At 47.8% G+C, this 13,294-nt stretch overlaps 1 protein-coding gene across 10 annotated transcripts in view; it reads left to right on the top strand.

Annotated features, from left to right (window-relative positions):
- The window catches only part of SCAPER (S-phase cyclin A associated protein in the ER), a 163,910-nt gene that overhangs the window by 112,862 nt on the left and 37,754 nt on the right, over positions 1–13,294 (top strand). For all 10 annotated transcript variants that reach the window (XM_080651534.1, XM_080651538.1, XM_080651531.1 and 7 more), the window contains one exon: positions 4,455–4,578. In XM_080651534.1, coding sequence (XP_080507660.1) covers positions 4,455–4,578 — 124 coding nt within the window. The remainder of the gene's footprint in view (positions 1–4,454; positions 4,579–13,294) is intronic.

Genomic DNA, 13,294 nt, shown 5'->3' with positions numbered 1-13,294 from the left:
AGGTGAATGAGAGAAGGTGTAGGTGCCCTTCCGCCGGGCATTCCTGTGCACAAAGTCCACCCGGCAGTCCAGCCTGTGTGCGTATTCTGACCCACGAGAGCTGTTGTCCTTATCAGAAGGGGAAGTGAGCACAAACCACTGTAACTCCTTGTACGGATGAGACAGAAAGTTCCGGAAGACTGCAGTGAAGTCCGAAAAAGAACTACAGCGTTTCCATGTTGCCTCAAACGCCCTTCAGAACCTAAAGCAGGTGGCAGAGATGGAGTCAGGAGCCATCAGGATGGAGTCAGGCGGCCTGTCAGGAGCATGTGGATGCTGTGGAGTGAAGCCACGTGCACCTCACATGTCCACCAGGCCAAGGCCCCAGCACATGTTAATAACATGTGTTAAACAAGTCCTTGTTTGTAGGCAGGATTATTCTAATATAATTTTAAATATCTATTTTTAGATCAAGACTTACTAAAAGCGAACAGCGTTCTCCTACAATAAAAGTAAAACACTGTTTCCCAGCTAATTAGCCGTAGTGATTGATAAATGCTCTTCCCATCTGACTTATTGTGGCGCTTGGTTTATGTCTCAAAGCTGCACGGAGATGGTCACAGTTGACAGCTGCGGCACCACTAACGTGATTAAAGCAGAGAAATGCGTCGTGTCGCCTTTAATCTGCTGGTCGGCACTGCGGACCACCTGGTCTCCTCCGGAGCTGGCGTGCTGATGTGGGTTCACACGTGCACGGCCAGGGCCCGCTTGAGACCTCGCTGAAGGCATGCTGGCCGTGACTGCCTTGTCACTAGACAAAACAGAGTTCAGCACTGGAGTTTCAAAGCAATGTTTTAATTTTATGCTCCCCTACATTTTTAATTCCATTATTATAATCTTTGAAACATAGCATTTCAAGGGGAGGTTAATTTTAGGAAGTGCAGAAAGGCTAGGTAGGCTGGTGCTTAGAATATATATGATTTTCGATCTAAAATCAGAATGTGTCTCTGTGGCATAATTAAGTTGCCTATTCCAGTTGTTCCAGATTCACCAATTAAACAAAAACCCTTGAAATAACTCATCTAGCTGAAGATTTCTTACTCCTTTTACTGTGGTGTCCTTATAATGATGAAAACTGTTTAATTCTAAAGTTAATTTTGGTATTATTAAAATGTTACATTTTAGAATACGATACGCATTGTCCTCTTTACCCACAGCATACGCTGCCCAGATGTCTCATGTCCACTGCAGAGCAACAAGCAAATTCTGTCACGGGTCTAGCTGTACTATGTAACACCTTCTAACTTTATAAATGAAATAGTAACAGTTTTAAAAGACTCCCAAATATGAAAGACCACATATAGAACTTCTTTTAAATACATTTTCCATGTCAAGCACTATTTTTCTCTCCTTTTTTCAATATATTTTATTCTGACCAATATTATACATCTAAAGTCTATTTGCTGCAGCAGACCCCTTGAACATGATGAAAATGAGACTCCACTGGAAACATTTCTCCCTGCGACAGATAACTTTACAAGCATAATCAGATAACACTCCTCTGGTGGCAGTCTCTAAGAACTCAGGTCGTTCTAGCATTCGAAATTCACTGTTTCAAAAATACATACCGGAGTCTTTCTACTTTGTATGGACATGAGCCAAGAGACAGGTCCTTCCCTGTGCTTTGTGTTTGCAAACTTCCCACATGTCCTCTGAGCTGGTAGAGCGACTCCCTGACCTCGTGGAGGTGCGGAAGAGTATCACCTGCATGCGTCCTGCCAGTCAGTGGGCGTCAGTGCTGCCACGACCAGGAACTGTTCTAGGTGCTGCGGTTCCCTCACAGACGAAAAGCTAATCCATGTGCTGAAGATTTGAATAGGTTCTTCACCAGAGAAGATGCACAGATGGCCCATAAGCATATGAAAAGCTCTCAACGTCATCAGGAAGTACAAATTAAAACTGCAGTAAGAGACTTCATCGGGCCTATTAAATTACTTAAAATGCCCAGCCGCACTACGGCGTCCAGGCGAGCCTCGGAGCAGCTGGAACCCGCCTCCCCTGCGGGCGGGCGGGGCTGTGGCATTGTGGGCCCCTCCCCGGCCTGGGTCCCGGCCCCTTCTGTGAGGGCCGCCCAGCTCACGTGGTGCGTCCAGTGTATCTGTACCAGTTAGTTGGGAGCTTTACAAAGACAAACCATGACTCGAGAATGATAGTGCAGGTAAACTACAGTCCACTTGTTAAATGCTTAATGTAAGCCCGGGGTACTTGGTAAGTTATAATGTGACTGGGGTTCTGGATTTTTAGTGCCCGTGGCAGTTGCTTTAAATTGTCTGTTCTCTTGACATCAGTGTAAGACGGTGGTTTTGGTGGACGGTGTCTCCTGATAAGTCTCACCTGCTGCCAACGGCCTTGGGTGAAAACCGCGTGCGCACGACGCTGTCCTGGCAGACCCTCCTGGGCGGCCACCAGCTGGGCTCTTCCGCTGAGCCGCTTTGTAAAGGCTTGGTGCTCGGCCCAGTACGTGAGGTGCGGTGCGTCCCATTGCCGTCCTGTTCGCGTTAAATACGCTCCTGTTCTTACTGCCCAAGTACCAGCTTGTGATGCCTTTCCTGTCCTCGGTTTCGGAGGAAACCTGCTCGGTGAGAACACGGAGCTGACATGAGACTCACCGGTGCTGTCATGATGGCTGGGGCAGAAAGCCTTTGTCTCAGCCCCAGCACGGTGCCCTTTGGACAGGACGGACAGGAAGATTGTAATGTCTCCTGAGAAGATACTTTTAAAACCTGGGGCTTTCTGTTTGATGTTACAGAAATGGCTTCCAGGCCTTTGAGTCTTAAGTTACAGGCAGGGCTGCTTGGCAGACCACCCAGACTGGGTCAAAGAAGTGATCTTTCTGAGACAGGTGCTCTTCAAACAGGTTTTGCTGAGTGGACAGGTCTTTCCTGACCTTGAGATCATTGCCCGTTCTTTTCTCATCAGAAAATAGTTTCTTTGTGGACGTCTCTTGGGAGAGTTTGTGAGCGTGAGTTTATGGAGATGCACGTGGCGCCGCACACGTTACCACTGAGTGTTTTCCTCCACGTGAAGCACACGTTACCACCGAGTGTTTTCCTCCACGTGAAGCACACGTTACCACCGAGTGTTTTCCTCCACGTGAAGCACACGTTACCACCGAGTGTTTTCCTCCACGTAAAGCACATGTTACCACCGAGTGTTTTCCTCCACATAAAGCACACGTTACCACCGAGTGTTTTCCTCCACGTAAAGCACACGGGACAGGAGATGAGGACAAAATCCCACACCCTGCGTTCTTCGCTTTTTTTATGTTTGTATGTTTATTTATGCCTGTGATTTTCCACAAAAGATCTTGGACAAGTTTTAGGGATTGTATGGAATGAAACAGAGAAATAGAAATTAAAAAATCAAGGCCATCAAATTACAGGTCAAAACCAAAGGGAAAATAGGATACGATTATTAAGCTACAAAGTTCCACGTGCCATTCTAATGTAGTTCTTCACTTTTTAAGGCTCTAGGGATCTACAGTTTCACATTAATTCTACTGTGGAGCTTACAGTGCACAAAACAACGGGACATCGGCTCAGTGCTCGACCACTTACCACTTAGTCTAGGAACCAGGGAGTATATCCTGAATGGTATGATGAAGGTGGCTTTTCAAACCAGTAGAGAGAAGGTAGATTATTCAATAGTGTTTTTAATGTGGGGAATCAATTTAGGCTTCTGCCTCATGCCACAGTAGATTCTAAATGGTTTGGTAGTGAATTATGAAACCATAAAATTATCACACATGGTGATAAAATTTAAGAAAAAATAAATACAAATGGCTGGATACAAATGTATCATAATGAAGAAGTTTTTAAAGGACAAAGGGAAGGGAAGAAAAAATGAAATTCTAAAGGAAAAAATGTGTAGCTTTCATACATAAAAGTACCTGGAAATGATCTAAACAAAATGGAAGGCATTAGGTAAACGGAGAAAATATTACGAACACGTGTTGACTCTTCGTTATAGTTATAACGAGGGAATGCTCATGAATCGTTAAGAAAGAGATAAAAACCTCCAATAAAAATGTTTAACTAGAGGCAGCAGGAGCTTCGGCAGGTCCTTTTTCTGGGTGTTATTCAGAGACATTCAGACCCCAGAGCTCCTGGGTGTTGTCTGACCTCAGACTAGGAAGATAGTTAAGACATTATCAGATACGCTGGTGGGTGTGTTCCATGGTCTCCTACTGCAGGTGAGGAATTCGTGGGAGGCCTGTGTCAGGTGCTCGTGAACACGGGGCTTCCGATGACAGCTGCAGCCTTTCACAGGTGGTGGTGGGCCTCACCCCTAACTCTCGGCTTGTTTTTAGAGAATTCCTTCCACGCCTGTTGCTTGGTACCGTTCGTTGTACGTATTTTAACTGTTCAGAGAAGAGCTGCTGAGGTTTCATGCGAGATGTGTTCTCCTCCCGTTAGGTCTCTCTGCCATGCAGTCCATGTTTACAACCTCACCTGCAGCAACTGCCTGGAGAACTGCACGGACATCCTGTTCAGTAACAAGATCACCTTCCTGATGGACCTCCTGATCCACCAGCTGACGGTATGTGACAGGGCTGCTCTGGGTCAGAAGTAGCTAAGGTTTGAGAAGTAGCATTCCCTGTGGAGAAAAGGAAAAGAACTCACTCGCTCTCCAGATGAGAAACAAAGCAGCGATGACTGGGGGAGTAACACGGGGGCCAGCAGAGAAGCCGTTGTTTGAAATCTCCCCGTGGGTTCCCCTCAGCTCACAGGGAATGGCAGTACGCTTGCAACACTGCCAAGACCACGCGTTTACCTGGTCAGCCTGGGCTGTGGAGTCCGTTGGCCTCAGAGCCAAACCTGTGAGGCCCCAGGAGCAGCGAGTGCCACGGAAGGGAGAGCAGGGAAGGCCTCCAGACCTCTTGCCAGCTCAGTCAGAAGGGTCAGTGCAAAAAGGAATATTTGATGGCCATTAACGTTTATTTTTTGAAGCAAGAAATGCCTCTGTCAGTTTTACTTCTGAAATGGGAACAAGCGGCCAATTGTAAACTTACGTTTACTTCAGTTCACAGATGTTGGAACAGGTAAGCTCGGTGTGATAGTCCAAGGTTTATGTCTCAGAACACAGCCCTGGGGCCAGAAATTTCCGGGTGAGGTTTCTGAGTCCCGGAGGTATCGGCACACGCCGCGCTCACGCTGTGAGTTACAGCAGGAGATTGATTCTTCAGGACCGATGGGCTGTGCTCAGCACATAGTTGTAAGCGTTCTTTCCAGGCGGCATGCCTTTTGCTCTCCTTCCTCCCCCATCTGGTTAATTTCTACACATTCTGCAGACCTTAACCGAAACACAATGGCCCCTTCTTCCTGAAACCTTCCCCACCCTGACTGCTTTCCCCAGGCCCAGGCTAGGTTTTCTCATGTACGCCTCGGCATACGTCTTCCGTAGAATCAATCACATTGAATCGTAATGACCCATTTACTTGTCCGTCTCCCCTACTAGCCATAAAATCAGCAAGGACTTATTACTGTCACCAAGACCCTAACCCAGGGCCTGTAGAGTCAGTACATGGTGATGAACATACGTGTGGTTAAATGGGTCCCCACCTGCCTCCAGCCGAAACTCAGAAAGTGCATGATGAAGCCCTTACATGCAGGCATCCTGACAGTGAGACGCAGAACTGTTTTTGCACACACAACAGTGGCTGTTTATAGTGCTGACACATACTCATCACTTGAGGCTAAATTACATATGGTTTTATCTATAAAAGAAGGCATTGAAATATGGGCAAGACATTTTGGCACAAAATTCTATCAGAAATAGTTAAAAAGCAGGGACCAGGGGAAAAGACTTATTAGTGTTGTGTGGCCTTATATTCCAGGCATTTTAATATATATTGCCTCATTTAATTTTTAAAACATAAAGTCAGTATTATTATCCCATTTTACAGATAAGGAAACTTGAGTCCCAGAGGGGTTGGCTTGCCAAGGTCTATGTAGTTAGTAAATCACAGAGCCAAGGGTCAGACCCAGGACTCCAAACCCAAATTAAGCGGCATTCTACACAATAACTGATTGATACTTTTCAAAAGTGTCAATGTCATGAAAGACATGGAAAGATCGGAGAACTATCACAGATTGGAGGAGACTTAGAAGATCTGACAGTTACATATAATGTGGAATTTTAGACCAGAAAAAAGACAAGAGTGAAAAGATGGGAAAATTCAAATAAGTTTTACAGAATAGTTCATTTTATTGGATCAGTATTTATTTCCTCCTTTCAAAAAAAATCAGACAGACATTTTGGGGCTGAAGAACACAATAATTGAACTGAGAAATTAGACAAGTTCAAGAGCAGACTTGATCTTACAGAGGAAAGAATCAGTAAACTTAGAGACAGACAGGTCATTTGAAATTACCCAGTCATAGGAACTAAAAGAAAAAATAATGAAAATGAGTGACAAAAGCTTACAGGGCTTATGCAATACCACCAAACAGACCAATCCTATCTAATAAAAGAGTAATATGCAAATTGACCGTCACTCCAACACACAAGATGGCCGCCCCCATGTGGTCAAAGATGGTTGCCACAGGATGGCCTGCAGGGGAGGGCAGTTGTGGGCAATCAGGCCAGCAGGGGAGGGCACTTAGGGGTGACCGGGCCGGCAGAGGAGGGCAGTTGGGGGAGACCAGGCCAGCAGGGGAGGGCAGTTAGGGGTTACCAGGCCAGCAGGGGAGGGCATTTGGGGGTGACCAGACTGGCAAGGGAGGGCAGTTAGGCATCAATCAGGCTGGCAGGGGAGTGGGTAGGGGGTGATCAGGCTAGCAGGCAGAAGTGGTTAGGGGCAATCAGGCAGGCAGGCAGGTGAGCGGTTGGGAGCCAGCAGTCCTGGATTGTGAGAGGGATCCCAGATTGCAGAGGGTACAGGCTGGGGTGAAGGACACACACACACACCCTGCACGAATTTCGTGCACCGGGCCTCTAGTATATGCATAAAGGTAGTTTCAAAAGGAGGGGGCGGGGGAGAGAGAGCATGCGTGTGCAGGGCAAAAAGTGTATTTAAATAAATAATAGTATAAAATTTCTCTGTCTGGGGAAGGAAATGGATGTCTAGATGCAAGAAGTCTAATGGACTCCAACTAGGATGAACCCAAAGAAATCCATACAGAAACACAAAATGAGTCAGTACATTTAAGAAGGCTGGTATCATACCAACTGTATTTTATGATCACAGTGGAGTGAAAATAGAAATAAATGGCAGAAGGAAAACTGGGAAATTCACAAATACGTGGAAATTAAACAATACACTCATGAAAAACAAATGGGTTCAAGAAATTAAAAGATAAATTAAATAGTACCTTGAGTCAAATGAAAATATAATATACCAAAACTTACAGGATGCTGCAAAAGCACTGCTCGGAGGGAAGTTTATAGCAATAAATACCTGCATTATAAAGAAAGACATGTCTCAAACCACCTAACTTTACGCCTCAAGGAGCCGGTAACTATGGAAAGACAAACTAAGCTCAGGGATTGCATACGGAAGGAAGGAATGACAATTAGAGAAAACCGGGGCCTGCCAGCGGAGGCGGGCTCTCCCGGGTCCATTTTCCTGTGTCCCCTCCGTTCGCCGCGGCCTTGCGCTCGGACCATGGTGTGCGGCCCTTGTGGGGACACGGCTCGCCCGGGGAGGCCTTGATGATGGGGAACAGCACGTCATCGCCTTTGGGGAAGCCGGCAGCTGCTCCCGTGAATCAGCCAGTATTCCCGCACAGCTGTATGTGACGGCAATGCCAGACCCTGTGAGGGAACTGCCTCTCTCAGAGTAAGGACACGGTGTTCAGCAAGGGTGGGCTTGAGGAAAGACTCCAGGAAACCATTTCTGATAACGTGGTGATTTACTCAGACATCCTGTTCCTGCTGTCACATGGCAAAGAAGCTTTTTCACGGCATGAATGTGAACTACCAAGCGGTGGCACTAGACATGCTCGAATGTGGAAGCCGGTTTCAGGACGCGCTTGACAGATGACTGGCGAGAGAACCGCCAAGAACATTTGTCAATGGGACTGTTACCGGAGTGCCACCGGCACCCACAGCCTTCATCAGGAAGGGAAGTTGCTGCCACTGGTTCATCAGTTATTTTTAAAAAGCAAGCATTTTGGCAAAAGTGCTTGAGGATGTCGAACATGTGAACAGTCTTCATGAAAACGTTGTTAAAATAATGAACAATAAATCACTGTGGAAACCTCAAAAAATAAAATTAGAGAAAACTAGCATAAAAACAGACCAACAGACCCACAGAACAGAATCGAGAACTCAGAAATAACCCACCATGTTCATCTAACCCTTGGCTCAAGGATGCAGACAAGGAAAAGGATGGTGTCCTCGGCAGGTGCAGTGGGACAACTCGATAGCCACGTGCACAATGACGCAACACCTCATTGTACACCATCCCCCGAACATTAAGTCAGAGTGGACTGAAGACGTAACTCCTGGAGGAAAACACGAGGGAAAAGCTCCATCGCGTTGGTTCTGGCAGCGGTTTGTTGGAAATGACACCTGAAGCACAAGCAGCAAAGCAAACCAGCAGACAAGTGGGACTGTGTCAGACTAAAGGCTCTACAGCAAAGGAGGCCGTCGGCGAAGGGAGAAGGCAGTCTGGGAAATGAGGGAAAACAGGTAAGGGTCCATTTCCATCACACAAAAGGCATCCCTGCACCATGGCTGTCAATTACAAAGTGAGGGTACGTTTATGGTGGAAAACGACTCACACCACCTTGTCGAGGGGTCAAAGTGAACTTCACCAGTGATGCACAAACCCGGTGTCTGCTCCACCTGATGCTGCGGCGGGAGCCCAGCACTGCCTCTGAAGCTCCCCCAGGGATGCATGGTGGACTGACCTGCAGCGTCAAGCTGACCACAGTGGGACATTCTTCACAACAACCTGCAGTCTTCAGTCTCCAGTAACGAAAGGTCAAGGAGTCATTGAGGAATTCCCCAGATGTGTCGATGCAGCATGATTCTGAAGTGTACTGGCGGCTTCTCCGAATTTAAGATTCTATACACAGTTTTTTTAAAGTACAGAAATAAAAGTTCTAGAAGCCTAGGATGATTTATACAGTCAGGTGGTTTCAGTCAGCTACATGCGTGGCCCTCAGTAGCTGAAACACAGGGCATCTTTCTGAGGGCTTAAATATGGCCTTGAACTTAAAAACATTTCCTCATTGGAAAAATGGTTGTTCTTTTGAAAGGAAAGTGAAACTTTCACTGTGGACTGTATACCTATAGCTTTATAATTGAAGCACCTTTATAAAGTACTTGCAGAGGAATTTTTAAAACAGCGCTTTAAGTTATTAAAACTCCTTAAAGGTGATGACTGCTGTGCGATGTACATTTGTGCCAGTTGGACACGGTGTGCTGTCACTTCACATAGAGATGCAGGAGAGGGTGCGATCGTGGTGTGCAGATGGAGCCTGTGGTCTCCAAGATGCTCGGTGGCAAAACGTAGCTGCAGGAAGAACATTGCAGGTGAGAGGCACAGAGGTTTCCGTCCGCCATCGAAGGAAACAGTCTCTTCCCTGTATGTCTGGCAGAGGGGAGGAGGCCTGAGGTGAAGAAACCTGTCGAGGGTGAGACTCCTCCACGTACCCGTGTGCACGTGCGTCAGAAAGCAGGGACGAGAGGGGACCTGGGAGGAGAGTGAGACAGACAGGAGGGGCCGGGGCGGAGACAGTGGACAGGAGAGGGCTGCTGGGTCAGGTGCACGCAGAGGGGCCCACACCTCAGGGACACAGAGGGGCCCACACCTCAGGGACACAGAGGGGCCCACACCTCAGGGACACAGAGGGGCCCACACCTCAGGGACACAGAGGGGCCCACACCTCAGGGACACAGAGGGGCCCACACCTCAGGGACACAGAGGGGCCCACACCTCAGGGACACAGAGGGGCCCACACCTCAGGGACGCAGAGGGGCCCACACCTCAGGGACACAGAGGGGCCCACACCTCAGGGACGCAGAGGGGCCCACACCTCAGGGACGCAGAGGAGCCCACACCTCAGGGACGCAGAGGGGCCCACACAGGCCTCCCAGCACCTGCAGGAGCGCGTTGGCTGCCTGCCCTCCTGAAGCCTGCGTGCGGCACCTTCACATCCGTACCCGGGGCTCTGGTTTACAGTCAGTGGAAGAGCATCACACCAGACGTTGAGAGGGTCATCGGGCAGCTCAGCCCTCGTGGGTTCATGGGAGGTGGGACGTGGACGAGCCGCGTGCTTCGTGGTGGCCTCGGCTCCTGCCTGTCGTCCTCACCTGAGGAGCAGTTGCCCAGAGAGGGCGGCACCAACATTAGGCGTCTCCGTGGAGACCACCCTGCACGGGGTAGGCTCCCTGAATGGTGACTTGCTTTCCCTTGAGTCTCGATGATACCGTGTAACCAGTTCCTGTGTGTTAAAGTGTGCTTCAGGTTCGGCAGTTTCTTACAAGCACACCCTTACCCTGCATCCCCGCAATCTCACGCCTAGCTATTCACCCAAGAAAAGTGAAAACATTTCCCCACAAAAAAAAAAAAAATGGCACAAGAATGATATTATTTTATTGATAAATGACTAAATTCCTAAACAACACACATGTCCACCAGCAGGTGAAATGACAAACAGATGTAATCCATACAATGGAATAATATTTAGCAACAAAAAGGGATGAACTATTATACACTCAGCAACATGGGTGAGTTATTCATAATTCATGGAAGCATTATTCAGCGGGGGGAGAGCCAGATTGAACAGTCTACCTATTTTTATGGGTCCGTAATATGAAGTGCTAGGAAGTGCAACCTAATCTGCAATGAGACAAAGCAGACGCGTGGTTGCCCAGGGCCCTGGGGATGGAGAACATGGGCTTCGAAGGGGCACAGGGGACTTCTGGGGCGACGAAAAGGTGCTGTTTCTTGGTCTTGGTGGTTCTTACACGGGTACGTTCCTTCCGGCAAATTTATTAATGCACACACTTAAAAGCAGGTGGTTTACAACATTTATTTCTAAAATACGCTTTTGCAAATGTGGCTGAATGACATCAGCTAACGAATCTGTACGAGAGGGTAGTTCATTGTGTGCTATTCCTTGGCTCTTCTGGCAGCTTGACATCTTTTAAAAGGAAAGGCAGTGTGTACAGGCTTCTAGGTGTGCTGGCATTCGGTAGAGACCTGGAGGAAGGGGGCGGGCGCGGGCGGGTCATGAGACTGCCTGGGGAGAGGGTTCAGGGAGAGAGCCAGCGAGTGGTATAGAAGCTGTAGAGGTGATGGGCCGTGCACAGGTCCAGGTCGGGAAGGGCCTCGTTGGCTCTATGAGCTTTGGGGCTTTTGCTGCGCAAGAGAGGAAAACGCCAGCAGAAGAATCTGATTCAGCATTTATGACAAAGGAATTTGAAACCATTGTGACTACTAAGGCGTGTACCGTAACGTTGGCTAAAATTACATTATTTAGGACTTTGACTGCATAAAATATATAAACAGAGACTGGAAGGCATACTAAATATATTTAAAAGGATAATGACACTTGGGATAAAACATTATGTCCTCTTTGGTATTGTTTGTAGAAATTTTACAAAGATAATATTGGAAACTTATTAGCCATTCCCAATCAGTTTCTTTTGATACTTTCAAGCCAAGGAGATAGATCATCCTGGTTAATATCTGTCCCGAGCTGTGTTTTATGTACAACATGACCGAGCATAGACGTTCTATGACATAGCATGGCGGGAAGACGGTTGCTGAAGGCCGTAAAGTAGTGACCACAGCGTGCAAGCCTGTGTCCGCTGCCGGGACCCTTTGCGTGCTTTTCCTTTTCCCCTGAACTCGCCGTGTCCTGACAGGAGCTTTCTAAACAGCCAGTCTCCTGCTGGTTCTCCGTGGACCTAACTCATCTTCTGACCCTTGTGAACACACCGTACAACTAAAAATAGGCAGACCCGACTTCACAAGGCTAAAAATCAGTTGGGTAGAATTACCACTGACTACCAAGGTAATTTCTCTCTCATGGAATCGTGTTACAGAGGATGGATTTATACCGCTAATAAAAGCATCTTTCTGTAGTGCAAAAGAGAATTTAGAATGTTTCTGAAACCACTTTGGTGGTAGGAGGTAGTGGGGGGGAAGAATATGAGCTTGTCTTTTAAAAGCGATGATGGCTTTAATTTAATTTTGCTAAAACACTTTGCCTCAGGGGCTTGGTCCCATAAATATTGGGTTTCTCCGCGGAATGGATTTAGAATAAGTGCGTAGCACTTACTCGAGTCCCAGTGACTTCTTTGGATCATGGTTTCCTTCAGTAGAAGATGGAGAAATAAAAAAGATTGAAAGGGAAGATTTTGTGATAAGAATACACTCGTGAAATCAAATTATGGTTTGCTGGTACATTAAGAGCAAGACAATGAAGGTACCAGTGTGTTCTGCATAAATCTACGAAGGGAATGCCTTTCATCCAAGGACGGAGGCTGTGGTGTTACATTGTGCCCGAGCAGCCAGTTCCCAGGAGCGAAGCTCATAGCTGTGTTTCCCGGCCAGGCCTGTGCTTCCCCGCAGGGGTAGTTCCGAGCACTGCGCCTGCTGGGAGGGTCACAGCCCGGCCCTCCATAGACTACCCACCCCGGAGGGAACGTGCTCCAGACTCGGGGAGGCCAGGTGTGCGGTAGACCGGGGTGGGGCTGGGCTGGCGGGGAGGAGCTGGGCTTGCACACCTTCCCTAAACGCCCCTCCCTGGCAGCTGTGCGGCAGGAAGTGCAAACTCAAGTGCTGGTCTGAGCACACCAGAGCTTGGGTGCGTTTCACCACTTGGTGTCCCCAAGCGCAGGGTCCTCTCACCCCCGCAAGTGACCATGATACCAACTGGGCAGAAGACGAGGGCAGAGCCCCGCCTGAACAGACACCCTGCACAGGGCAGATAGCTTCTCCACGGTTCCTTGTCTCGAATCTCCTTTTGAAGATTAGAAAGAACTTTCAGTCTCACTAAACATAAGCCCCTCCTTGAACTAATTCAGGCACTTTTGAAATTCTTTCCTGGATGAAATAAGCAAAAGAAAACTCCATTCTCAGCAGTAAGAATCAACACTAAATGAGTAAATTAGGAAAAAAAAAAAAAGATGTGGAAAACCAGGATGATGTGATTGAGTTGAGTGCGAGACTGACTTAGACGGTTGGGAATAGAATCACGATGAAAGGAAAGGGCGGCCCCAGGCCCCGACTCACCCCAACCTGAGCAGCCCGAGGCCACAGGGCTCTGGGTCTGACTGCCAGGCTGTCCCCCGA

The sequence above is a fragment of the Plecotus auritus genome (genome assembly GCF_963455305.1).
Source record: "Plecotus auritus genome assembly, chromosome: 15".
NCBI lineage: Eukaryota > Metazoa > Chordata > Mammalia > Chiroptera > Vespertilionidae > Plecotus > Plecotus auritus.
This window is presented reverse-complemented; position numbering and strand designations above follow the sequence as displayed.